The sequence below is a fragment of the Dasypus novemcinctus genome, chromosome 23 (assembly GCF_030445035.2).
Source record: "Dasypus novemcinctus isolate mDasNov1 chromosome 23, mDasNov1.1.hap2, whole genome shotgun sequence".
NCBI classification, from domain to species: Eukaryota; Metazoa; Chordata; class Mammalia; order Cingulata; family Dasypodidae; genus Dasypus; species Dasypus novemcinctus.
In genome coordinates, this window is record NC_080695.1 from 2,009,925 (window position 1) to 2,036,462 (window position 26,538).

At 64.4% G+C, this 26,538-nt stretch overlaps 1 protein-coding gene across 2 annotated transcripts in view; it reads left to right on the top strand.

Annotated features, from left to right (window-relative positions):
* The first annotated feature begins 6,514 nt into the window (after window positions 1-6,514).
* Window positions 6,515-26,538, top strand: part of AXIN1 (axin 1) — a 71,459-nt gene continuing 51,435 nt past the window's right edge. The window contains exons 1-2 of one of the 2 annotated variants that reach the window (XM_058285608.2): window positions 6,515-6,717; window positions 10,057-10,997. In XM_058285608.2, coding sequence (XP_058141591.1) covers window positions 10,135-10,997 — 863 coding nt within the window. In that variant the 5' untranslated portion in view covers window positions 6,515-6,717; window positions 10,057-10,134. Of the gene's footprint in view, window positions 6,718-7,287; window positions 9,532-10,056; window positions 10,998-26,538 lie in introns of those variants that run through there. The other variant, XM_058285607.2, reaches the window with a different exon arrangement.

The following is a 26,538-nucleotide window of genomic DNA, read 5'->3' on the forward strand; positions in this document are numbered from 1 at the left end:
TGCATGCTCAGGCTCACACATGCTTAGATGCACACTCAGGCACACACGCTCAGGCACTTACACGCTTTGACATGCACATGTTCAGGCCTGGACGGGTACACGTGCATACTTGGACCCCTGCCGGCACCCAGCATACCAGCTGCTTAGTGAAGGCTGCCTTCCTGCGGCCCCACGCCCCCCGGGACCCCTACCCCATCCCGGCTGGTCAGAACGGGGAGGCCCCCTCTCCCAGCTCCTGTCCTGTGGGGCCCCCCCTTCCCTGAGGCCCCCCAGTTCCCTTCACGGAGGCTCTGCAGCCCCGGGGATGGGGACCAAGGTCAAACCCGCAGCAGCCAGAGCTGCCCAGCCCTGGGTTGCAGCCTTGTCCTGCACCAGCTGGTCTCCAGCCCTGGGGAGCCCCCGGACCAGGTGCCCCCGCTCCAGCCCCACGTGCGAGGAACTGGCTGAGCCTGTGTGTTTCCATGGTGATGGCCTGGCTTGCCACGCCGGCTGCAGAGTGGGTCAGCGGCCGGGCTGTGGCCTGTGGGCACGGGGGCAGGGTGTGGGGCAGCCGAGCCCGGCACAGCGCTGCCCTGAGGCCCTGCTGCACCCACCGCCTTGCTCTGGTGACACAGGGCCCTGGGTGGGAGGAGCGCCCCCTGGAGGCAGGAAACCCAAGGCAGGGGCGTCTCCTGTGGCCTCTCTGGGCTCCGTCCTTGACCCCGTGCCCTGCGTCACGCCTGTCCCCCAAGGCCCGCTCAGGTGTGCGGCCTCCGCAGGGTGGCAGGAGGCTCCTGCACAGGTGGTCCTGCACCTGGGCTCTTGGCCTACGCTGCCGCCCCTTCCGCCCACCTGGGTCACCACCAGGCCGCCTGCAACGCGAGCGTTTGGTGGCCTCATGCACCGTCAGGCTGCGCGGGCTGTCCCCAGGCTCCCTCAGGCCCCTCCGGCACCCAGGCAGCTGCCCCAAGCTGGAGCTCTGGCCACACGCTGCACCACTCCCCAGGGGGCAGCCCCAGCCCCTCAGCCCCCAGTCGAGTGGCGTCCTCCGGCAGTGCCAGCCTGGCCAGTGGCCTGCAGGAGCAGCCCCGGCACGCATGTGTGGATGGGCGCACGAGCCTGCTGCCTGCGGCCCGGCCCGCCCCTGGCTGTGCGCCCGCGAGCCCCAGCCCAGCCTCCCCAGCAGCCGCTGGGCCCCCGGGGCTGGCCTCCACCCTGGCCTCTCCCAGGGGCGTGAGCTCACCCCCGCCCCGGAGCCTGACAGCTAGGTCCACTCGCCTCCAGGCCCTCGTGGGGCCCCTTGGCCAACTGGGGCTGCCCCCGGGGCCTTTGCCGTCTCAGAGGGGGTCGTGTGCTCCCAGCCCTGCGGGGCCAGCGCAGCCTGTCCACAGCCTGATGACGCCCTGCTCTTGGGACATTGAGGAGGCCGTGCTGAGGGCAGGCCCCGGGCATACGGGGTCGCCGCGCAAGAGAAGGGTGTGCCCGAGAGACGGATGGCGAGGTGGGGCCCGCGCCGGGGAGCAGGGCCGTGCCCAGCCTCTGAGGGCTCGAGGGGTGGCTGGGGAGGGGCGTGGCATAGGGACTCGTGGACAGCCACGGCCACGGGGCCCTTGGGTGGCCGAGGGGGGCGGGTCTGCCCTGGGGGCTGCTCCCTCTGCTCCTCCCCACTGCCCCCACCTGTTACACTATCCCCCAGGACGGGCCTGGCTGCAGCCCCTGGGGCAAGCCTGACCTGAAGTCCCGCTCTCACAGGGTCGCCGCGGCCGCCTCCTCCCCGGGGCCAGGCAGGGCCTGAGCGGGCTCCCCAGGGCCCGGACCGGGACTGTTCCGAGAGCGCCGGGGACAGCGGCCCCCGCACCTGGCCCGCGTGATGCGCGCCCAACCACGGCAGGGGCCGCCCGCCGCCCAGCTGCGCCGGCCTCGACCTGCCGAAGGGACCCTGGCGTGGGCCCACCGGCCGCTCCGCCCGCTCCCTCCGTCGGGAGGGGCTCGGGGGTGGCGGTGTCTGAAGGGGCTGGTTGCCATGGCTACCATAGGGTTCGGAGGCCCGTCATCTGGTCCCTGCCTCAGCCAATCGGCGGCGGGAGCCCGAGCTGCAGCCTCGAGTCACGCTTCTCCCTCCCAGCCACACAGTGGCCAGGCAGGACCGGCTTCCGGAGTGGCTGGACGCGCTCGGACGGACGGCCAGGCCCATCATGGCGGACAGCGGGAGCGAGGGGCGCGCGCAGGTGCCAGGAGCCAGGCAGGTGAGGTAAGCCGGGCGGGCCGGCGGGCCGGCGCAGACAGGTGGGTGCGCCGCCCGCTGCCCATTGTTCTCGCCACGCGGCCCCGCCCCCCACCCAGCCCTCCACGTCCGTCCACCTGCGCCCTCCCACCTGGGACCCTCTCCCCAAACGTCCCCAGGAAGGGTCGCGGGCAGAGGAACAAAGGAGGCCACGCGAGGACGGGGCCCGCCGAGCAGCCGGAGCATCGCCCTCCCGGGTCCCCCCGTCAAATTTCTCAAGGAGGCAGCATCAAAGCCGCCCGCCCGCTCCCGGCCTCCCCGCGCCAGCCCTGCCCACCGTCCATTGTACAGTCAGGTTGGCTTCAAGAGCGGTTTCCCACGAAAAATTTATTTTGAAAGGGAGAAAAGAAAAAGTGGGGGGGGGGGAGGAAAAAGGGCCACGGACACCGGGGGCGCAGCCGGGCCAGGGTGGATCAGAAACGCCAAATCCCATTACCCGGGACTTCAGAGGCGGTGGAGGCGGCTCACCCTTGAGAGCCTGTAGACGGGGCCCCTTCGGAGATCAAAGGGGGGCGCGTTTGTGTGCGGGCGCGTGGCAGGCCTCCTCCCGCGGCCACCGGGCCTCGGGCCGTCCATGCCGGGCAGGGGCGGCCGCGCTCCACCGTGGGCCGGCCGGCCGGGCCTCCGTCTGCCCACTGCCTTCCGGCCCCGTTCCCCCCGGCCCTACGCGGACGTGCCCGGGGGAGGCGGCGGGCAGCGCGGGCCGAGGGTGGCCGCGGCTGCAGGCCGCCCCGCCCACCACCGCGCGCTGGCAGAGGCCGGGCACCCAGCGGCCCGAGGCCGTCGTCAAGCCACGGGTGACCTCCGAGAAGCGAGCCTTTTAATGCGCTGTGGCTAATCCGGGCACTTTTGTTTGCCATGACAGATTTGCAGCAACAAAGGGGCCTGGGGGCCCGGCCTCCAGAGTCAGACTCAACGTGGGCAAGCGGCCGCAGGCTCCAGCAGCGAGGGGACGGGCGGAGGGGCCGCGAGGGTGTCCCCGGGGCAGGTCCTGGGCCCGGGCAGGCTTGGGGACCGAGGGAGCACAGCGGGAGCCCCCAGGCCTGGTGTAGCCTGCGGGCGAGGCACTGGTGCAGGCAAGGGGGGGCAGGGACCAGGCTGGAAACCAGAAGCCCACCCAGCCCCCGACCGGAACAGGGAGGGGCCGAGGCTGCCTGGGGAGGGGCGCCCCAGGTCCTTGGGGCACCGGCTGCCTTGGGAAAAGTGGGCTGGGGGTCCCATGGACCTCCCCGTGCCTCCTCCCCCTGTGCGGGGTGTCTGAGACCCCAGAGGCTCCAGCGCCCGTGCTTCCTGCTCTCGGCCCCCCAGCTTGCCGAGGAGGAGACCGCCCTGGAGCAGCACCTGCTGCCGTCCCTGGGCCGCGACATCCCCCTCTGGGCCCTCAGGGTCCCACCTCTGCCCACGTGACTGCTGAGGGACAGCTGGCACTTGCTCCTCCAGGGCCCCGGTTTCCACCTGGCCGTCAGGGCCTCGTGGCTGCGCTCAGTGCGTCCAGGAGGGCGGCCCCAGCCCTGGCCCCGGCCCGCTCTCCAGCAGCACCCAGCGCGACGCCCGGGGCCGCCCCTCAGCCTCCCCGGTGCTCGCTCTCCTTCCGCAGGCACCGGCGGCCTGTGCGTGTGGTTTCGCGGCTCTTCTCCTGGGTCAAGAGGATCCGAGGCGGGTCCTTGTGGCTCTGTGGGACGTGGGGTGCAGCATAACAAACGACACCTGCCCCGAGCTCAGAACTGCTGGAAGTGAGACACAGGCAGCCCACTCCTCACTCACCGGCCGTGGGACCCAGACCCCCAGCCCCGCAGGAGCCAAGAACGGGTGGTGGGGCAGGGGACAGGGACCAGGACCCCTGAATCAGAACGGCCGCTCCCCATCTTCCCTTTACTGGGGACCCCTCGACTGGTGCGCGGGCCGCTGACGGGACGCCCCGGTGCTGGGCCTGGCCTCGTGTGGCCTGTCCTATGGGGGTCACTGAGTGACACGCTCAAGGCACCAACACTGCTCTACTGCAGAGTGTTCCTTGCACGCCCAGGTGCAAGAAAGTAATTTCATTTCTGCTCTTCAGTGTTTTGTTTTGTTTTTGGAAAGTCTGCCCAGATGTCATCCATAGTCAAATGCCCTTGCTCGAGCCTTAGTGCCAACGCCGGCTTTAAAGGACCGTAAAACTGAGGGGGGCTCCGTCACGGCCATGCCTGAGCAGAGTGCGGCTCGCGCAGCTCCAGAGGCTGCGAGGACCCCTGCGCCCCTGCTCGGGTGGCAGCTCCCCCTCCTGCTACCCTCCATGCCCCCTTCTCGAGGTCCCTCCTGTCTGGCCCCTGGTGGGGGTGTCCCTGGCCCTCCCCGTGGTCTCCCTCCCCTCCCCCACTGCCACGACCCCCCTCAGCGGGGCCTCTGCCTTCCTCCCAGGCTTCCTGACCCCTCTCCTGTCCCTGCAGGGTGGGAGCGCTGAAGAGTCCGAGGCCCAAGGGCCCTGTCCTGGCCCCAGGGCTGGGGGACCCCCGCCGCCGTGGGCCAGGAGGAGGACCGACGCAGGCGCAGGCCCGAGAGCCTGGTCGGAGCGCAGAGGCAGCTCTGCAGACCCAAGGCAAGTGCCGGGGCCCGTGGGGGGCACCTTGAGGGCAGCGTCCGTCCAGCCCACCCAGTTCCCACGCGCGTGGTCTCTCCTGTGGGAGGGGGTCCCGCTGGCCCCGGCTCTGGTTCAGAGTTGGCCGCCGCGCCTGCAGCTGGGGCCCTCAGGGGCCGCCTGCGGACACCTCCCCGGGTCCATCCTCTCTCCAGTGGCGATGCTGGGTCCTGTGAGAGGCCAGCTGGCATGGGGTTGGGGGCAGGGTGCTGCCTGGCTGCCCCCCAGGCAGTCTGCAGGTTGGCTGGTGGCCCAGGGAGCCCCAAGGTGGGACTTCTGTTCCTGCCGGGGGGTCAGAAAGGCTGAGGGATGGGGGTGCAGTCAGCTGAGGACGGCAGTGTCCAGAAGCAGCTGTGGTGGTGGCAAAAGGGATGGCCTGGGGGATTGGCAGCATGGAGAGGACAGGAGGGGCTGGGGGCTGCTGGTACAAGGGAGCCCTGGCAGGCTCTAGCAGCAGGAGGGCGCTGTGATGCTATTGGCTGTGCGGCAGAGGAGGTACTGGGTGCCCCTGGAGGAGGAGGTGAGAGGGTCGGGACCACGGAGTCACAGCCTCCTCTCTGTAAACGGCGCTGCACTGTCCCCCTGGTGCAGCCGTGCAGCGCGCGTTCCTGGGCAGGAGCTGGCCGGGGAGGCCACGGGATTCATGCGGGAAGGGGGTGGCAGTTTTGGGGGCTATGGCCTCGTTCGGGGTGGTGCTGGAGCTGCCAGTTTCCGGCTGGTCCTGGGGGGATACCAGGCGGGGCTGGGCCCCTGCTTCCCGGGGTGGGGGGCCGAGCTCAGACGAGAGCCTCAGCCAGGACAGTGACAAGCCCGCGCTGGGGAGGGGGTGGGTGCCAGGCCGGGACCTCCAGAAGCCCCGACCTCAGGGAAGCCCGAGTCTGGACCCTGGATGTGCTGGGAGAAACCGAGGCAGGCGGGCAGCCCCAGCCCCAGGGGACAGGCTGCCCTGGGTGCCACGGCCTGGGGACTCCCGGCAAGGGGCGAAGGCAGGGCCCGGCCCACCAGGGGCTCAGTTCCTGCCCCTGGACCCTGTCTTCCCCCAGGGCGTGCACCCGAGCTCCACAGGCTGCCGCGGCCCCACGCGGGGCGGTGCTCCTGCCCGCGGCCCCGCGCCCGCGCCCGCGCCCGGAGCTAACTGGCCCGCGGCTCCGGCCCCGCCCCACGTGTTGAGCCACGCCTCCGCGATCTGAGCCACGCCCCCGAGCTCGGCGGGAGCTCGCGGTCTTGGCCCCGCCCCCCGTTCCCGCCCTACGCTCTAGGCTCCGCCCTCATCCCGCCCAGCCCTCAAATTCTCGGCCTCGCCCACGTCCTCTAGGCCCCACCCCGCGCCCTGAACCACGCCTCTGCGCTCAGGCGCTATTGCGCGGCCCTTGCCCCGCCCCACGCTCTCAGCCCTGCCCACAACATGCTCTCGGCCCCGCTCCCTCGCCCTCGGCCCCGCCCACTACACGCTCGGAACCGGGCGGGCTTGGCCCCGCCCCACCCGTAGGCCCCGCCCCGCGCCCTAGGCCCCGCCCCCGCGCCCGGTCCCCGCCCCCGCACTTCCGGGCGGCGCCGGCGGGGGCGCTCGGGCCTGGGCTTCGCGCTCCGCGCTCGGGCTCCCCGCCCCGGACGCTATCGCCGCCGCCGAAGCCGCGGGGGGTCGGGCCCGCGCCGCGGCCGCTGCGCAGAGGGCCGGTGAGCCGGGCGGTCGGGCCTCGGCGGCGCCCAGCGCGCCTCCCCCGGCCCCGCGCCGCCGCCGCCGCGATGGGGGCCGCCCCGGGCCGCGCCCCCGCGCCGTCCCGCCCGCGCCGCGGCTGAGCGCACGGGCCGCGCCGCCCGGAGCCCCGCCGAGCCCAGGGTGAGCAGCGCGGCCGGGCGGGGCGGGCCTGCGGCGGGCGCCCGGGGTAGGCCGCGCCGGGCCTGGCCGGGCGGGACCCGGAAGAGCGCGGCGAGGGCGTGCGGGGGGCGGGGGCGGGGGCCCGAGCGGGCCGGGGGGCCGGGGGCGGGCCGTGCGGACTCCGAGGCCGTGCTGAAGGCCAGGTGGGCCCGGGACTGCGGGTGGTCAGGAGGGCGGGGCAGCAGCTGCAGGGCGAGGTGCGAGGGGGCTAGGAGGACGGGTGCTGGCAGGGGTGGGGGCCAGGACCCTCGACCTTGGGGTGTGAAGGGGGAAGCGGGCGGGCCTGGCTCTGGAAGGGCAGACTCTCGGTCTGGGGGCGTGGAGCGTGTTCGCAGGGCGTGGGGTGGGTGCATGGTCCCTGCAGCCGCGGGTCTGGAGGGTGCTGGGTGCACAGTCGCTGCTGGGGCTGGACTGGCCAGTGCAGGGGTCCCGCCCCGCCCCTCCCCCTCCCCCCAAAGCAATAGCAAGTGCGGGCAGCCAAGGAGAGCACCCCCAGCCTGTGGCCGCGACGCTGTCCTTTGGCTTGCCCTGGGTCGGTACCCCTCGGTAGGTAGGTTGCCCACGCCGGGCTGGGTCTCCTCTGTCCGGGGCTGTGGGCCTCGGTTCTGCCCGCACCGCACATGTTGGAATTCAGCACCCCCCGAAAGGAGAGCAGCACAGCGCGGCAGCAAAACTTTTGGCTTGGCGCTGAGGATGGTGGAGAAAGCCCGTCACCGTCTGGTGGCTTTTCCCAGCCTGCCTCTGAGGCGGCTTGTCCAGGTCCCACCGTGGTCTCCTGCCTGCTCGCTGGCCGTCTCAGGTGTGCTCGGACCCCCAGGCCCTGTTCTGGAGACCAGGTGCTGTGCAACCCAGACCACAGCCCCGTTTCCATTCCAAGAACGTCCACCAGCGTCAGGGACGGGAAAGCGCTTTAAATATAAGGCTTCTCGATGGTTTTTAGCAGGAATTGACGTTTCTTGGATGTCTAGTTTCGGAAAGGCTAAGTGGATTCTTGATTTAAATTGGTCCTTAGGAATTCAGGTGGGGAATGGGTTGTGTGTTAAACAATAGCCCCAACCCTTCAAGAGTATAATTAGTTGGAAAAATGTCAGAGGGATGTGCTGTTCCCTCCACACTCCACATAAATCAGCAGCTCACCTGTTACGTTTGAGTAAAGAAACGTAACCGTGCGCCTACCTGGATATGCTTGTTTAGCTCTTCCGGGATGGAGCATGCTGCCGTGGTGCCTGGGATGTGCCTAGGCAGGGACTAACGGGCATTTTAAGTGCGGTATCAGCCTTTCAGGTTCCTTTTGTGGGAACGCTTCCCTGGTGGGGTGACGGCACTGGGTGTCTGGCTGCTCTGTGCGGTGCATTGGTGCACAGGCTGCCGTGGGGTGCCTGAGCGCTGGGCCCCGGGGCCCGTTCCCCAAGGCAGTGGTTTGTGCGCCTCGGTGGGCGCAGGAGCGGAGTTTCTCCTGTGCTGTGAAGACTAGCTTAGCATGGCTAGGGTGGATCTGGCTCACGCGCGAACTGCAAGGTCAGTCTTAAAAGCCACGGCTTTCCCGTAAAGGGCTGGATCTTGAAGTAACGGCGGCTCAGTGTTGGTGAGGAGCTGGCGCGGCACGTGTGCACGTTCCCTTCCTGTGCGTCTGCACACAGAGGGCGTGGTGTTCGCCGGTGCCCGCCAACCGCACGCTCCGCAGGTGTCGTGTCCCGCAGAAAGGCTGGCATCAGGCTGTGGTGGCTGTGTGACAGACGTGGGGACACACTCTGACGTGGTGGTACCCGATCCCCTCCCGGGTGGCCGTGGACTGTCTCTGAGGATGAGACTCGGGTGGCGAGGGTGCGGTCCCCTCCTGCGCGCGGCGTCCTGGACTAGAGGTCACAGCAAGCCAGGGCCGCGCCGCAGACATGCGGTGCTGGCCCCGTGGGGACGGGCTGAAGGAGAGCGGCCGCAGGCCACGTGGCCCGTGAGCAGCAGGGCCGGCTCGGCCGGGACCTAGGAGATGGCCGTTCCTCCCGGGGCCACTGCAGCCTACCCAGGACTGCCAGCGGCAGAAGCCTCTGGGGCCCGTGGTTGCGACCCTGCAGCCGCGAGCAAGTGGACTCCTGGGCCCACGCCGGCGCGGGCAGAGGCCCGGGAGCCGGCCTCCCTGTCGGCATGGCTTTCGTTTGGCTCCCCCTGCCTTCGGCTGCTCCGATGGGCCTCCCGCGAAGGCCTCGGCCCAGCGTGGCTTACGCTGGGGCGGTGTTCATCCCAGCAGGCCGTGGGCCTCAGCGCCTCGGCCAGGCCGTGGAGGGCGTAGCCAGCGGCGAGGGCCCGGCTCGGCGGACTCCTTGCGGCTGGGGCAGGGAGGCCCTGGCGACGCGGCCAAGGTCTGCCTGCCCGAGTCCTGTGTCCAGGACAGTCGTCCCTGTGTGCCCACGCAGGCGTGGCGCGGCCCCCACAGCGGAATCCTTCCTTCCGCGGCCTCTGAGAAGGGCGGTGATTCGGTTTGTAGTTTATGGATTACATCGTGAGCTCCACGCTTTGTTAAAAAGCGTGACTGTACTTGCAACTGATTCTTTCTGTACGTGCCGTTCCTCGAAGTGTCCAGTTTCCGTTTGCTGTCAGAAGGATGCTTTGCTTACAGAACGGTTTCCAGCGGCACAGCTTTCTTTCGGAAGTGTTTCAGGGCTTGCGACGTCAGACCTGGCTGTGGACGTGGGGGGCATCCTGAGACCCCTGCCCACTGTCGAGTGTGAGCTGTGACCAAGTGCTCGTCTGCACGTGTTGAGAACAGAGGCACAGCTTGTGAGTGTTCACACTCGCAGCCAGGCGGACGGGTGCGAAGTGATGGGGTGGGCAGGAAACGTGCTGCCTATTGGCCAGGGGCACCCCGGGGCCACAGGACCACTGCCCAGGGGTGGGGCCTTCCCTGCTTGCGGTGGCGCTGCTTTCAGCGCCGGGTGGCATGCGACCCCGTGGGCAGTGGGCTCTGTGTCGATGCCGGCGGGGGAGCAGTGCCGCCTCTGCTGCTCTGGGGCTGGTGGGAGGGGAGGCCCGGCTGCCAGGGTCTCTCTGCAGAGCTTTCCGGAAGGATGCCCGAGGGGGCGGCATCTCTGGGCTCTCGGCGAGCACTTCCGCCTGCAAGAGGGATTCCTAGAGTTGTAGAAGTTTCCAAAAATGGCGTTAGCGTGGAGCGCCCCTGTGGCCCGGGATGGCGCCCGCGTCTTCTGGAGGGAGGGCGTCGTGCCAGGTGCTGTCTGGGGAAGCCCCTGTGGCCGTGCCCCCGTGGAGCTACCCTCCTAACCCTTGTCCTCTTGATGGTTCCAACAGGACAGATTGACCCACTTGGGAGCTGTAAGGTCTGATGTATTAGGGCAGCGCCCCGTTCCTTGACACAGAGACCCCAAAATGAATGTGCACGAGCAGGGTTTCCCCTTGGACCTTGGCGCCAGCTTCACCGAAGATGCTCCCCGGCCCCCCGTGCCCGGCGAGGAGGGCGAGCTGGTCCCCGCAGACCCCAGGCCTGCCAGCCACGGCTTCTGCTCGGGCAAAGGCGAGGCCCCCACGGCCACCCCCAGGCGCCCCGACCTGGACCTGGGCTACGAGCCCGAGGGCAGCGCCTCGCCCACGCCCCCGTACCTGCGGTGGGCCGAGTCCCTGCACTCCCTGCTGGACGACCAGGACGGGATCCACCTCTTCCGGGCCTTCCTGAAGCAGGAGCACTGCGCCGACGTGCTGGACTTCTGGTTCGCCTGCAGCGGCTTCCGGCGCCTGCAGCCCTGCGGCTCCAACGAGGAGAAGCGGCTGAAGCTGGCCAAGGCCATCTACCGCAAGTACATCCTGGACAGCGGCGGCATCGTGTCGCGGCACACCAAGCCGGCCACGCGGAGCTTCATCAAGGACTGCCTCGTGCGGCAGCAGGTGGACCCCGCCACCTTCGACCAGGCGCAGACGGAGATCCAGGCCTCCATGGAGGCCGACACCTACCCCTCCTTCCTCAAGTCGGACCTGTACTTGGAGTGCACGCGGACCGGCGCCGAGAGCCCACAGGGCCGCAGCGACCCACACGCCGGGCCGGGCCCAGGCCGGGCTGCACCCGCCTACCTGCCCACGCTGAACGAGGACGAGGAGTGGAGGTGCGGCCATGACGGGGACGCCGACGCCGGCCGCGACCCTGCGCCCCCCGGCAGGCTCCCGCAGCAGCTGCTCGCGGAGACGGCCGCCCAGCGGGCCGCCCCCGGCAGGTGGTGCAGCGAGGGCCGAGAGCTCAGGTGAGTCGCGCCGGCGCCCTTCCGGGCTCGCCTCCCACGCCCGGAGAGCAGGGGCAGGGCAGGGCTTGGGACTGGCGGCCTGTGGCTTTCCGCCAAGCCGGAGGCCACGGTCCTCTGTCTTGGCTGAGTTACAGTCTTCTTATCCCCGGTACCTTCACGCTGTAGGGTCGGGGACGTTGTGAGCACTTTGAGTGAGAACTGGCCAGAGCAGGGGCTTTGTGAGCTGTAGGAGCGTCAGGACCCTGAGACGGCCTGCTGACACGTGGACTCGCCCCCTGGCCGGCAGGCGCGCCTCTTGGGCAGAAGGCGGTTCGGCTGGCGGCCCTGCGCCCTCAGTGGGAGATGCTGGCCGCTCCCGCCGTGCTGGCGAGGGTGGGCTGTGGGAGGGTGAGGGGCTGGGGTGCTGCTTTGTCGTGGTCTTCTGAGCCGCCTCCTGGGCGCAGAGACGGAGGCGCGGCGATCGCAGCATGCTGAGCGGTCAGTCCTCGGAAAGCTTCCCGAGACCGCGGCCCAGACGGGGGCGGCCTGTTCTCCTGCCCACAAAACACGTCGGCGCTGGGTGTCGGTCAGTTCCCGGCGCCGGCAGGTGGGCCCAGGTGCTGCTTGGGAAAGCGTGACGCGTGCTGTGAAGAAGTTTCTTAGCTCCTTTTCTCCGCGATCCTTCACGTGCCTCTGCTGGCGCACTGGCGCCTCTCGCAGACGTCGGACGCCAGCCCCCCTTTCCCGCTCACTGCCCCGGCAGGCTGGAGGCTCCGGCCTGTGAAACTCGGAGCGCCCGGAGCCTGTGCAGCGCCCACTGGCTTAGTCCAGAGCCTGAAGACACTCCCAAGTCCTGGGCTCTCCTGGGAGTAATTAAAAACCTCCGCCTTCGAGCTGGTGGTGGCAGAGAGATCAGCTGCTTGCTAAAAACACGGGGTTAAGCGCTCCCAAGGCTTAGCTTTGCTTTAAGTGATGTGGTTCAGGATGCACTGTTTAAGTTTTTCGTTCCTCTGGCTCACTGTCCTTAGTCGAAAGCTATTTATAAGCAAGGTTTTTAGAACAGAATGTGTTGTAAAACCATCCTTCTCAGTGAGGGTGGCATAACTGCACTGACAGGGTGCTTACAGCCTGGAACTGTTCTCATGTGACTAGAGCTTTTTGTGTTTATTTCCCTTCGTTTTCTCTGGGTCTCCCGTTCTCCCACACGCAGTGTTTTTCCCTGCCCCTGCCCCTGCTGTTTGGCTGGCTGTGTCCATTCGCTGTGTGAGCTTGTCTGTTTTCCTTTGTATCCTTTCCTTTCTCCTCTGGGCTTCACCAGGATTTGATCCCGGGGACCTCTCACGGGGAGGGAGGTTCTCTGTCACTTGTGCCACCTCAGTTCCTGGTCTCTGTTGCGTCTCACCTTGACTGTCCCTTCTCTCTCTTGTTGGCGTTGCCATCTGCTGTGTCGCTTGCTGCGCAGCCTGGCTGGCCTCCCGGGCACACCCTCACCAGGAGGCCCCGGGGATTGAACCCGGGTCCTCCCGGGTGGTGGGCGGAAGCCCGTCGATTGAGCCACAGCCGCTTCCTTGACGAGCACATCTTAAAGATGGGACCAGACCTGACACCCGGGCTACTACTTTAAACGCTTCCTGTGCGCACCGCCCTGCCCTGACCAGCCGCAGCCTGTGCACTCTCCCGGTCTCCGTGCTCTCCGCGTGGTCCGCCGCCTGTGTGAGAAGCCGCCTTTGCTATGGTGTTGATGAAACGCGCCGGCCTCCCTTGCCGCCGGCGTGGCCCTGAGGCCCGTGGCCGCTCGCCTCAGGCCTCTGGGGGCAGCCGCCCGTCTTCATGGGAGCGCCCCACCTCGCGCGGTCGCCGGCGCACCCAGGGCCATCACTATGGCCTGGACGGGGCAGGGGTGGAGCCCAGCGCCTCCCGCAGTGGATCCTGGGGCACAGCCGTGTGTCCCGTGGGGCCTGCGGGGTGAGCTGTGCTGGAGTAACGGGAGGCCCAGCCCGGCGCAAGCTTGTGCTGGGGCTGGACTGGCGCCCGAAGTCACAGCACGGACAGCCAGCGCGGTTCTGGGGCGCGCAGGCGGCCTGGGCACATGCGCCCCCCACGCCTCAAGGAAGGGCCCCCGCTTGCCGTGCTTAGCCGGGGGCGCCGTGTCCCTGCCCCATGCGCTGCCCAGCACAGTCGTGGCGCCTGGGCCCGAGGCTGAGTGCTGGGTGTCAGCCAGGGGGGCCCCGAGGGGCCGGTGCTTGCCACGAGGGGACGCAGCCGGGGGAGAAGAGGAGGGGGGCCTGCAGCCGGCGCCCCTCGGACAGGCGGGGGTGCCCAGGCGCGCAGGTCTGCGTCCCCCTTCAGGACGTCCCCCTCAGGACGCAGCACCCATCCCGAGCGCCTCACTGGCGTGCTGCGCCCCAGGCCTCAGGCACCCTGTGCGCCGTGGGGGGCAGCCAGGTGGGTCCTCAGGAGGAGGTGCCCCAGCCGTGCCCCGGGCCCGCCGCCCTCCCCCTGGTCCTCTGCCGCACATCGTTGCAGCAGGGCCCTGGCTGGCGGGGACGCGCCCTCGACCGTGTGCCGTTGTGGCCAGCCTTGGGGCGCTGGCATCGGGGCTGTCCCCGAGCCGCTTAGCAGGAGGTGCCCAGGAGCTGGGAAAAGCTCGTGTCGGGCTCCCGCTCTGCCGTGCCTGCCAGGTTGGTGGTGCCCGGGCCTGCCGGCCAGGCTGCCCGCTGTGCGCCGTCCCCGCGGCACCTGCTCTCTCTTGTGATCACGCTCGTGCCTCTGCATGCCCAAGGGCTCTTGGAGGCGAGGTTGCCCGTGGTATCCCTGGGTCCTGCCGGCCAGCGCGCCAGGCCACGCTGGGGAGGCACCGCCGGACGCTGCCGACGCAGCGGCAGCACGGTGCGTAGCGTGGGCGTGTGCAGGAGGCAGGGGGACACTTCTAGACGCGACGTGCCGCTTCTCATCATGCAGGACCTCCCCAAGGCGCAGAGCTGAGCGGGGCGGCGGGCGTGTTGGCGCTGCTAGCCCTGGCGGGAAGGTCAGGGGAGGGCCTCGCAGGGAGGACGTGTCCTGAGAGGAGGGGACAGGAGGGCCAGGTCGGTGGGCAGGAGCGGGCAGGAGCGGGCAGGAGCAGGCAGCCGCAGGGACCTCGCTGCGCTGGCATGAGGCTGCGCTGCCTCCCTCGTGCTGAGGGCGCGTCCCTGGCCGAAGCCCTGCCCTGCCCCGTTTCCACGGCCCCTGCCGCCACTCGCCGCAGCGCAGGGCAGGGCGCTCTGCAGAGGGCGCCCTGCTGCCCCTCGGCACCGCCCGGGTGCGTGATGTGTCCAGTGTGGCACTTCAGGAAACCACCGCGGCTCGCCTTGCCGCTGGACCGACACCTGCAGTGTCGTGCGGGGCCGGCCCCTCCCGCCTCCCTCACCTGTGTGGCTCTCAGGTGCTCTCAGGTGCTCTCCCAGGTGCTCTCAGGAGCTCTCAGGTGCTCTCAGGTGCTCTCAGGTGCTCCCAGGTGCTCTCCTAGGTGCTCCCAGGTGCTCCCAGGTGCTCCCAGGAGCTCTCCCAGGTGCTCTCTCAGGTGCTCTCAGGTGCTCCCAGGTGCTCCGAGGTGCTCCCAGGTGCTCTCCCAGGTCCTCTCAGGTGCTCTCAGGTGCTCTCTCAGGTGCTCCCAAGTGCTCTCTCACGTGCTCCCAGGTCCTCTCTCAGGTGCTCCCAGGTCCTCCCAGGTCCTCTCTCATGTGCTCTCTCACGTGCTCTCTCAGGTGCTCTCAGGTGCTCCCAGGTGCTCCGAGGTGCTCCCAGGTGCTCTCCCAAGTCCTCTCAGGTGCTCTCAGGTACTCTCTCAGGTGCTCCCAAGTGCTCTCTCAGGTGCTCCCAGGTGCTCTCTCACGTGCTCTCTCGGGTGCTCTCAGGTGCTCTCTCAGGTGCTCCCAAGTGCTCTCTCAGGTGCTCCCAGGTGCTCTCTCAGGTGCTCCCAGGTCCTCCCAGGTCCTCTCTCACGTGCTCTCTCACGTGCTCTCTCAGGTGCTCTCAGGTCCTCCCAGGTCCTCTCTCACGTGCTCCCAGGTGCTCTCTCAGGTGCTCTCAGGTGCTCCCAGGTGCTCTCTCAGGTGCTCCCAGGTCCTCCCAGGTCCTCTCTCAGGTGCTCTCAGGTGCTCCCAGGTGCTCCCAGGTCCTCTCTCATGTGCTCTCTCACGTGCTCTCTCAGGTGCTCTCAGGTGCTCTCTCACGTGCTCCCAGGTGCTCTCTCAGGTGCTCCCAGGTGCTCCCAGGTCCTCTCTCACGTGCTCTCTCAGTTGCTCTCTCAGGTGCTCTCAGGTGCTCTCAGGAGCTCTCCCAGGTGCTCTCCCAGGTGCTCTCTCAGGTGCTCTCTCAGGTGCTCTCAGGAGCTCTCCCAGGTGCTCTCCCAGGTGCTCTCTCAGGTGCTCTCAGGAGCTCTCCCAGGTGCTCTCCCAGGTGCTCTCTCAGGTGCTCTCAGGAGCTCTCCCAGGTGCTCTCCCAGGTGCTTTCTCAGGTGCTCGCTCAGGTGCTCCCAGGGGCTCCCAGGTGCTCCCAGGTGCTCTCTCACGTGCTCTCTCAGGTGCTCTCAGGTGCTCCCAGGTGCTCTCTCAGGTGCTCCCAGGTCCTCTCTCAGGTGCTCTCAGGTGCTCCCAGGTGCTCCCAGGTCCTCTCTCATGTGCTCTCTCACGTGCTCTCTCGGGTGCTCTCAGGTGCTCTCTCACGTGCTCCCAGGTCCTCTCTCAGGTGCTCTCAGGTGCTCCCAGGTCCTCTCTCACGTGCTCTCTCAGGTGCTCTCTCAGGTGCTCTCAGGAGCTCTCCCAGGTGCTCTCTCAGGTGCTCTCAGGTGCTCTCAGGAGCTCTCCCAGGTGCTCTCCCAGGTGCTCTCTCAGGTGCTCGCTCAGGTGCTCCCAGGTGCTCCCAGGTGCTCTCTCACGTGCTCCCAGGTCCTCTCAGGTGCTCTCAGGTGCTCTCTCAGGTGCTCTCAGGTGCTCTCTCAGGTGCTCCCAAGTGCTCTCTCACGTGCTCCCAGGTGCTCTCTCAGGTGCTCCCAGGTCCTCTCTCACGTGCTCTCTCACGTGCTCTCTCAGGTGCTCTCAGGTGCTCCCAGGTGCTCTCAGGAGCTCTCCCAGGTGCTCTCCCAGGTGCTCTCTCAGGTCCTCCTAGGTCCTCTCTCATGTGCTCTCTCACGTGCTCTCTCAGGTGCTCCCAGGTGCTCCCAGGTGCTCTCTCACGTGCTCCCAGGTCCTCTCAGGTGCTCTCAGGTACTCTCTCAGGTGCTCCCAAGTGCTCTCTCAGGTGCTCCCAGGTGCTCTCTCAGGTGCTCCCAGGTCCTCCCAGGTCCTCTCTCACGTGCTCTCTCACGTGCTCTCTCAGGTGCTCTCAGGTCCTCCCAGGTCCTCTCTCACGTGCTCCCAGGTGCTCTCTCAGGTGCTCCCAGGTGCTCTCTCAGGTGCTCCCAGGTCCTCCCAGGTCCTCTCTCAGGTGCTCTCAGGTGCTCCCAGGTGCTCCCAGGTCCTCTCTCATGTGCTCTCTCACGTGCTCTCTCGGGTGCTCTCAGGTGCTCTCTCACGTGCTCCCAGGTGCTCTCTCAGGTGCTCCCAGGTGCTCCCAGGTCCTCTCTCACGTGCTCTCTCAGTTGCTCTCTCAGGTGCTCTCAGGTGCTCTCAGGAGCTCTCCCAGGTGCTCTCCCAGGTGCTCTCTCAGGTGCTCCCAAGTGCTCTCTCAGGTGCTCTCAGGTGCTCTCAGGTGCTCTCAGGTGCTCCCAAGTGCTCTCTCAGGTGCTCCCAGGTGCTCTCTCAGGTGCTCCCAGGTCCTCCCAGGTCCTCTCTCACGTGCTCTCTCACGTGCTCTCTCAGGTGCTCTCAGGTCCTCCCAGGTCCTCTCTCACGTGCTCCCAGGTGCTCTCTCAGGTGCTCCCAGGTGCTCTCTCAGGTGCTCCCAGGTCCTCCCAGGTCCTCTCTCAGGTGCTCTCAGGTGCTCCCAGGTGCTCCCAGGTCCTCTCTCATGTGCTCTCTCACGTGCTCTCTCGGGTGCTCTCAGGTGCTCTCTCACGTGCTCCCAGGTGCTCTCTCAGGTGCTCCCAGGTGTTCCCAGGTCCTCTCTCACGTGCTCTCTCAGTTGCTCTCTCAGGTGCTCTCAGGTGCTCTCAGGAGCTCTCCCAGGTGCTCTCCCAGGTGCTCTCTCAGGTGCTCTCAGGTGCTCTCAGGAGCTCTCCCAGGTGCTCTCCCAGGTGCTCTCCCAGGTGCTCTCCCAGGTGCTCTCAGGAGCTCTCCCAGGTCCTCTCCCAGGTGCTCTCTCAGGTGCTCTCAGGTGCTCTCAGGAGCTCTCCCAGGTGCTCTCCCAGGTGCTTTCTCAGGTGCTCGCTCAGGTGCTCCCAGGTGCTCCCAGGTGCTCCCAGGTGCTCTCTCACGTGCTCCCAGGTCCTCTCAGGTGCTCTCAGGTGCTCTCTCAGGTGCTCCCAAGTGCTCTCTCAGGTGCTCTCAGGTGCTCCCAGGTGCTCTCTCTGGTGCTCCCAGGTCCTCCCAGGTCCTCTCTCAGGTGCTCTCAGGTGCTCCCAGGTGCTCCCAGGTCCTCTCTCAGGTGCTCTCAGGTGCTCTCTCAGGTGCTCTCTCACGTGCTCCCAGGTGCTCCGAGGTGCTCTCTCACGTGCTCCCAGGTGCTCTCCGCGCCTGGTACAGGTCTGAAAGCAGACGTTGGTGTGTGAGGCTGTCAAGGGAAGCTCGTAAGTCCCTTGCGCACGGGTGCGCTGTGCCCCGGCAGAGTGTCTGACGTCTCCTGTGGTCGCCGGCATGGGCGTGGCATTGCCGCCCTGGCCTGGGATCTCTGGGCGGTGGGTGCGGGTCTGCCCTGGCTGTGTGCCTTGCTTGCCTGAAGCGGGCGGTGGGTAAGACCCTGGAGGTGAGTGGTCGCGGGACACCCGCGTGCTGGGCTCGAGGCGCTGGCTGGGGGAGGGCGGGCCCCACCTGGCCCTGCGCCTGTGGTGAGCGGCTGCCCCGCGTCAGGCCGGGTCAGTCCCGCCCTTCCCCATCCCGTCCTTTGTCCGGTCCTCCCACGTCCGCCCCCTCACCTAGGGCGCAGCCGGACCTGCTGCGACCTCCAGCTGGGGCGTCCACTCCGTCCACCTCCCACCGCCTCGGGGGGACTGCCCTGCCCTGCCGGCGTCGCTGCCGCAACGTGCTGCCTGCGTCTCTGCTTCGTCCGCGCTGGCGGCGGCGAGTGTAGTCCTGTAAACGCGCTGAGTCCAGCTGCGCTGCGCCCACGCCCTGGCGCATAGCCGGGCCCCTCGATGTGCGCGTGTCCACGGTGAACCTGCCTGAGCAGCCCCTGCGCGCTCCTGGGTCTCCGCACACAGTACATTTGCCCGTTGGCTGGGGAGTAGACCTCAGCAAGGCAGTCACGAGGGAGCCTGAGAACGGCTTTTCCTTCAGTATTTCGTTTTTCATTTTGGGGAGTTTTATGTTATGTTTTTGATAATTCCTTCTTTTCTATTTTCACTGTTTTCTCGTTTTTAGAACTCCTCTTTTTTAGAAGTCGGACCACCTTTTAATCTTTAAGTCTTTTTTTTCCTATTTTCCATTTTTTTTTGTTGTGCTTTTAGCTCTTTCTATTAAAAGTTTTCTTGCCCTTGTTTCCAAACATACATCCTTTGTGCTCCTTTCGCTCTCTTGTTCACGGTTCAGCACTTTAAGGTCTTTCTGGAGAGGTCACCTGTGGTTTCCACGTGACGTCTCTCCCGCTCGCCGCGTCGTGTCGCGTCGTGTCCTTGTGGCTGTGCTCTGGCCCCTGCTGGCCCCTGGCCGGGCCCTCTAGCTGGAAGGAGGCGCCGGGCGGGCGGGAGCTCAGCGGGGCCTCGAGCGCGCGCTGGGGGGTCAGGCCACGCCGCGTGGCGCCGGCGGCGGCGGAGCCTGGGCTGTCCCTCTGGGGGGATTTGGCCCCGGGGGTGCGGCGCCCCCGTCCCTGCCCATTGTCGGGATTCCAGAGCCGGCTGGGGAGCTTGGGCTCAGGCTTCAGGCCTCAGCCGGGTCCGCGGAGCTCGCCCGACCGCGCCGTCTGCCCACGCCCGTGTCCTGGCGCTGGAGCCTCGGCTCGTTTGACCTGGGCAGCCTCGCGTGTCCTGGGCCGGGTGTGAGAGTGCATGGCGGGTGGTGAGCGCCCTGCGTTGGCCAGCCCGGCCTGCGGGCGCAGGCGAGGGGGGCGGCCCGTCTCTGCCCAGGGGGGCTTGCTGGGGGGCGCAGGCGAGGGGGGCGGCCCGTCCCTGCTGGGGGCCTGCTGGGGGGCGCAGGCGAGGGGGGCAGCCCGTCCCTGCCGGGGGCCTGCTGGGGGGCGCAGGCGAGGGGGGCGGCCCGTCCCTGCCGGGGGCCTGCTGGGGGACGGAGGTGAGGAGGGGTGGCCCGTCCCTGCCCAGGGGGGCCTGCTGGGGGGTGCGGGCGAGGGGGGGCGGCCCGTCTCTGCCCAGGGGGGCTTGCTGGGGGGCGCAGGTGAGGGGGGTGGCCCGTCCCTGCCGGGGGCCTGCTGGGGGACGGAGGTGAGGAGGGGTGGCCCGTCCCTGCCCAGGGGGGCCTGCTGGGGGGTGCGGGCGAGGGGGGGCGGCCCGTCTCTGCTGGGGGGGCACCGGGCTGTGGGTTCTGGGTCCTGGTGCAGAAGGGACTGCAGGACCCGCCCCAGGGCAGGCCAGGGGCGGAGGAGCTCATCAAGGACAAGGCTGTGCGGTTCAGACAGGCCTGGCGCCCACCGTCCTCCTGCCATGGTCGGTGCCTGCTGGCCTGATGGCGGCTCGTGGTCCTCCCGCTGGCTCTTGGGCCAGGAGGCCTGTCGCTGGGGGAAGTACAGCTCCCCTTGAACTTGGAAAGAGTCCCACAGGGGCCTCGGGTGCGGCTGCGGGCTTGTGGCTTGGCCCTCAGCTGCGGCGTACCCCGGGTGCGTGGCTGGCCCGGCCGTGACCCTCCTGCCCGCACCGAGCTGCCCAGGCCTGGGCACAAACCCCACCTTCTCTTCAAGAAGGGTCCACCTGGGTGGAGAGGTGTGCCGTGGCCCGGCTGCCGTCGCCGCGGCTCCCGCAGCCCTCGCTCCTGTGGTACTCGGCTCCCGTGGCCCCTGGTTCCCACAGCCCTGGCTCCCGTGGCCCCTGGCTCCCGCGGCCCTGGTTCCCGTGGTCCCGGCTCCCTGGCAAGGCTTCCTCAGTGGCCTTCCTGGCGGTGCACCCCTAGGGCCCTCGGAGCCGTCCCTGGAGAGGAGGCGCGCACCTGCAGCCTGGCGCACGTTGCCCTGCCTCGGGCTCTACCTCACGTGCAGCCCTGGGCTTTTCCTCCCGGAGCGTCTTCGTCTTGTCTTTTGAGCGTAATGAGCTTTATTTTTAAAGTTTTGGGTTACAGAAACGTTACCCTGGCATATGGGGGAGTCTGGGTAGCCTACGCTCTCCCACACTGCCCGCCCCGCTGGCACTGCCATCGCGCATGCCTTGGTCACAGCTGATGGGTGAGTGTCGACGCTGCCGCCGGCCAGCCTGGTGCGTCCCTGGTCCACGGCTGACTCCAGTGCCCGACAGCCGCGCTCTGCGCCCCCCGACGCTGCCTGACCTCGCTCCAGGTGCTCCTTGGGGCTGCGTCAGTAAGCGCCCTCTGTCCCCTCACCTGGACCTTCTCGAGAGCCATTTCGTCGCTGCCCTGGAGCGGCACTCAGTGTGCCTGCGGGCTCTGGAGCACAGAAGAAGCCTGAGAGGATGCTGCGCCACGTGTCGGGGGGCCCGAGCCAGCAGGCAGGGCCGCGTGTCCGAGAGCCCCCAGGAGCTGGAGCCCCCAGCGACCCCCATTCGTGGAGCTTACCTTTCACCAGGGCAGAGGGCAGGGGTGGGAGCAGAAGGCAGGGGCCGGGGCAGGGGCAGAGCAAGGAGGGCAGTGTGGCGCTGACCTCGGGGCCTCTGGCCCGCGGGGTCTCCGGGCGGGCGCAGGTCTGGGCGGGCCCGGGGCTCAGCTCTCACAAGCCCCTGGCCCTGAGATGTAGGGCCAGGGCTTCTGCCGGGTGAGCTGGGAGCCGCTGGAGGCTTTGGGCAGAGGAGTGACGTGATTTGACTTTGGTTTAAGAACACCGCGCTCGCTTTGCAGCACGTGTGCCCAGCGCTTGGAAGGACGCGGAGGGTAGCACGGCCCTGTGAAGGCCGCGTGCAAATTTGCTATGCAACACAGTCCCTAAAAACTGAACAGAAGGCTGGCGGCCATGCTGCGGGGCGATGGCTGCAGCTTCCGGCCGTGCTGCCAGCAAGAGCGGCAGAGCCGGTGCTCGGGCCGGCGGTGGCGTCGCTGCTCACGACTCGCTGCGTGGTGCTCCTCCAGAGCTTAGCCGCTCGTGGGTGGAGATCACAGGCAGCTGAGTTGGGGCTTCTGGCCGGGGCCTCGGGAGCCACAGCCCGGACACTGGCTGGGGCTTCGCTGGGGCAGGAAGGGCCTCTCCCAGGCTGGCCCCGGTGGCTGCAGAGCTCCGGCCCTCGCCGCATGGGCCTCTGCAGGCCGCTTCAGTGTCCTCACTGGGGGCGCTGGCTTGAGGGAGCGAGAGGCCACAGAGATGTGTCCTGACAATCCAACCCAGCAAGGACCGGGAGTCACGAAAACAAGCCCTGGGACAGCGCAGGAGGCCCGAGGCGGCAATCCCAGGAGGTGGGCGCCTGGGCCACGCCGGGGAGACGCACGTCAGAGCAGACCTGACGCCAGGGGCTGTGACTGCACGGCCAGATGCACAGGCCTGTGCCTGGGCAGTAGGTGGGCGGCAGGTGGGTGGCAACAGGTGGCCGGTGGCAGCTGGGTGGCAGGTGGCTGGCAGCAGGTGGGCGGCAGCAGGTGGCTGGTGGCAGGTGGGCGGCAGCAGGTGGGTGGCAGGTGGGTGGCAGCAGGTGGGTGGCAGCAGGTGGCTGGCAGGTGGGTGGCAGGTGGGCGGCAGGTGGGCGGCAGCAGGTGCCTGGTGGCAGGTGGGCGGTGGCAGATGGGTGGCGGCAGGTGGGCGACAGGTGGGCAGCAGCAGGTGGCTGGTGGCAGGTGCCTGGCGGCAGGTGGGTGGCAGCAGGTGGGCGGCAGGTGGGTGGTGGCAGGTGGGTGGCAGGTGGGCAGCGGCAGGTGGGTGGCGGCAGGTGGGTGGCAGGTGGGCGGTGGCAGGTACCTGGCGGCAGGTGGGTGGCTGCAGGTACCTGGCGGCAGGTGGGCGACAGCAAGTGGGTGGCAGCAGGTGGGTGACAGGTGGGTGGCGGCAGGTGGCCGGCAGGGTGCTGACCGTGTCCAGAGCCCCAAGCCCGGGGCCACGAGCCCATGGGCAGAGGAGGGAGGCCCAGGGAGCAGCAGGGAGGCTGGGGAGAGCCCGACTGTCCCGTGGAGAGAACCAGGGCGAGGGCCTCGGGAGCCCGCGAGGGTGGTCAGGGAAGGCGAGGCGGTTGGTGGCCACACGCCCTGGGCGAGGTCAGGTGGGGGCTGAGCACTGCCCGTTTAGCCACGAGGAGGTCGTGGCGGTCCTGAGATTTGGCGATGGTGGTGGCCCACGAAATATTTGAAATGACTTTCAAGTTCAGCCTTGAACAGCTCAGCCCTTTGGAGAGGGCCTGTGCCTCAGTGGTACTCCTTGGCCTAAGACAGGGCCCTGCAGGCTGCTGCCCTCGACCAGCGCCCAAAACGAAGTGACGCCAGCGCTTGAAGGTGCCACAGTGTCGCTGCCGTGTGCCCTTGAGCGGCGCCACTCTTGCCCTCCTCGTGGGAGTCGTCTTTATTAAGAGCCGCTGGTGGCACTGTGGCGTGACGCCATCTCCAGAAGCCACCTCTGCATGCTTGTACCTTTTTTTGGACTTTCATCTTCTTTGTATAGCTTTAGGAAATTTTTATTTTTAAATCAGATAAATTGAAAGGCCTACCTGTTTCCTTTTATTAAGTGTTCAAAGACAAGCTGTGTCTTACATGTTTCAATAGTGCCATTACGTCTTTTTTTCAAGTGGTGGTTAGGTGTTGAAGCTGAGTTTATTAGTTAAAATCTTCCGTTACGAATGTGGCTTGGTTTCTTTTATTTCTGTCAGGGTCTGCTTTTTATATTTTGAGGCTGTGGTATTAGATGCATAAAAATTCTTTAGTTTTTATAATAATCCTTATAGGTTGACCCCTTTGTTATTATAAAATGTCTCTTTGTATCTAATAATGCTTCCTGCTTCCAAGTCTTTTTGCCCAATAGTAGTATATAATTACCCCTTTTTAAAAAAATTTTTTTAGGAGGTACCAGGGACCAAACCCCGAACCTCCCGTGTGGGAAGCGGGCGCTCAGTCGCTTGAGCCACATCTTCTCCCCTAATTTTATAAGTGTTTGATTGATTTGTCTAATTTCCAGTCTTTTATTTATTTTCATATTTAAATTGTTTTTCTTCTAAGTGGGATATTGATTTTTTTTCATTGTTCAAACTTTCCTCTCTGTTAGCTTGTTGTTCATTTATGTACGAATCTTTTAGTGGTTATCCTAAAGATTTACAACATGCATCGTCAACCTATTCAAGTATAATATATATTGGTTGTTTTACTAATTCCTGGAAAATGTAAAGGCTCAAGAATAGTTTAATGCCAATTCCGTAACCCTCATTGCTCACCTGCAGTTGTTGCTTTATTTGTGTATATATATTTGAAGCCCATAAGACATGATTTTGTATATCTGTGTGTGTGTGTGTATTTTTTCAAGAGAACTTGTGGGTTTACAGAAAAATCATGCATAAAATTCAGGGTTTCCATATACCAAACTATTCATACCTTGTGTTAGTGTGGTACATTTGTTACAGTTGATGAAAACACATTTTTATAAATGTGCTAGTAACTATTCTGTGGTTTAATTTAGGGTTTACTGTTTGCGTTATATAGTTCCATGGATTTAAAAAAAAATGTATCGTAGTAACGTTTGTGTGCCCTGAAGTTCCCCTTTCTGATCTCATTCAGATACGTAATTCGGTGCTGTTGTCTGTATCCAGTGCTCCGTCCCTGCTCCTGTCACCAACACTCTCCCATCGCCCCAAGCAGAGGCTTGTGCAGCCTAAGCGGCAGCTGCGTTTCCCACCCCGCCCCGTCCTCTGGTGATTTATATTCTAGAATCCGACTCTATGAGTTGAGTTTGCTTGTAATTATTTCACATCAGTGAGCGCATACAATATTTGTCCTTCCGTGTCTGCCTTATTTCATTCAACCTGATGTCTTCACCGTTCACCCGTGCTGCTGTGTGTGTCAGAACTTCATTCCTTTTTTGTGGCTGAATAAGATTCCGTTGTGTGTACACACAACGTGTATCCATTCATCAGTTGATGGACACTTGGATTGCTTCCATCTTTTGGCAAATGTGCGTAATGCCTCTATGAATATTGGTGTGCAAATATGTTTTAAGTCCCTGCTTTCAGTTCTTCTCCTTATACACCTAGAAGTGGGATTGCCAGGTCGTACGCTGGTCCCCTCCGTAGCTTTCTGCAGACTCCCGAGCTGCGCTCCACAGTGGCTGAGCCCTTTTGCATCAGCACCAGCAACGGGCAGGGTTCCCGTTTCTCCACTTTCTCTCCAACACTTGCAATTTTTCCTCTTCTTTTTTTTTTTTTTAAATAATAGCTGTTCTAGTGGGTGTGAAATGGTATCTCATTGATTTATATTTGTATTTGTTTTGATTTGTATTATGTTGAGCATTTTTTCATAATGCTTTTTGGCCACTTGTATATTGCCTTTGGAGAAATGTCTATTCATGTCTTTTCTCCTTTTTTTTTTTTTAAGATTTATTTTTATTTCTCTCCCTTCCCCCATGTTGTCTACTCTCTGTGTCCATTTGCTGTGTGTTCTTCTGTGTCTGCTTGTATTATCAGGCAGCACTGGGAAACTGCATCTCTTTCTTGCTGCATCATCTTGATGCGTCAGCTCTTCATGCGTGCGGCCCCACTCCTGGGCAGGCTGTGCTTTTTTCATGTGGGGCAGCTCTCCTTGCAGGGCGCACTCTTGCACGTGGGGCTCCCCTATGCGGGGCGCCCCCGTGTGGGAGGGCACTCCTTGCGCGCATCAGCACTGCGCGTGGGTCAGCTCACCACATGGGTCAGGAGGCCCTGGGTTTGAACCCTGGACCCTCCATATGGTAGGCGGACGCTCTATCAGTTGAACCACGTCCACTTCCCTGCCCATTTTATGTTTTTTTCCTTCTTTTTGTTGTTGAGTTGCAGGACTTCTTTATGTATTCTCGGTATTAAACTCTTATTGGATATATGGCTTCCAAATGTTTTCTCCCATTATGTAGGTTGTTATTTTACTTTCAGGATAAAGTGCTTTGCACAGAAGGTTTTTAATTTTGGTGAAGTCCCATTTATCTTTTCTTTCCTTTTCTTTTATTCCTTGTGCTTTGGGTGTAAAGTCTAAGACACCGTTGCATAATACAAGGTCCTACAGATGCTTCCCTAAGTTTCTTCTGGGTTGCGTAGTTCTAGTTTCTGTATATAGGTCATTGACCCATTTTGAGTTGATTCTTGCTTATGGTCTGAGGCTGGGTCCGCCTTCGTTCTTTTGCATATGGACATTAGGTTTCCCAGCTGCATTTGTTGATTAGACTGTTCCTAACTGGGTGGTCTTCACCCCTTGCTAGAAATCCTTGGCCCTAAGTCTGAGGGTTGGTTTCTGAACTCTCAGTTCTATTCCATTGGTCTGTGTGTCTGTCCTTGTGCCAGTACCATGCTGTCTGGATTACGGTGGCTTGTAATCCATTTTGTTTGTTTGTAATAAGTTTTAAGATCAAGAAGTGTGAGTCCTCCAACTTCGTTCTTCTTTTTCAAGATGGTTTTGGCTATTCTGGACCCTTTACCCTTCCATATAAATTTGATGATTGGCTTTTCCATTTCTGCAGAGAAGACTGGGAGGATTAATTAGCCTAATTAATTACTCTAACTAGCCAGTCAAATAGTTGACAGTTGAACAGTCAGTTCCTGCCTATTCAGTATAGCTGTTCTGGTTTTCTGGTGGAGAGACTCATTCCCGGAGTGTCCTGCTCTCCACCTTCCCACAGTCGTCCTGTTATGATTTCCTCTACATAACCAGTAATAATTTAGGTTGACCTAAATATTTGCCCTTTCCATTTCTTTTCATCTTTTCACTTCTTCCTGTTCTCTCAGCTCCCATTTGGGATCAGTTTTCTTCCACGTGTGGAATTCTCTTCAGCTCTTCCATTAGTGTAGATTTACTGGTACTAGAGTCTCAGTTTTTGATGGCTTGAAAAAGTCTTTATCTCACTTTAGTTTATGAAGACTATTCAGACGAGTAGCCGAAGACAGTGAGACCTGGAGGAGAAGGGGGTCACCGCCATGGCGGAGCAGCCAGGCTTTGGGAAGATGGCATCACCTTCATGATGCCTTGGTTTGGACATTTTTCTCAGTCTCAAAATTGTGAGCTAAAAAATTCCCATTGTTGAGGTCCACAGTTCAAATCCTGGGCGTCCTTGACCTGTGTGCAGCTGGCCCTCGTACAGTGCTGATACACGCAAGGAGTGCCGTGCCACGCAGGGGTGTCCCCGCGTAGGGGAGCCCCACGCGCAAGGAGTGCACCCTGTAAGGAGAACCGCC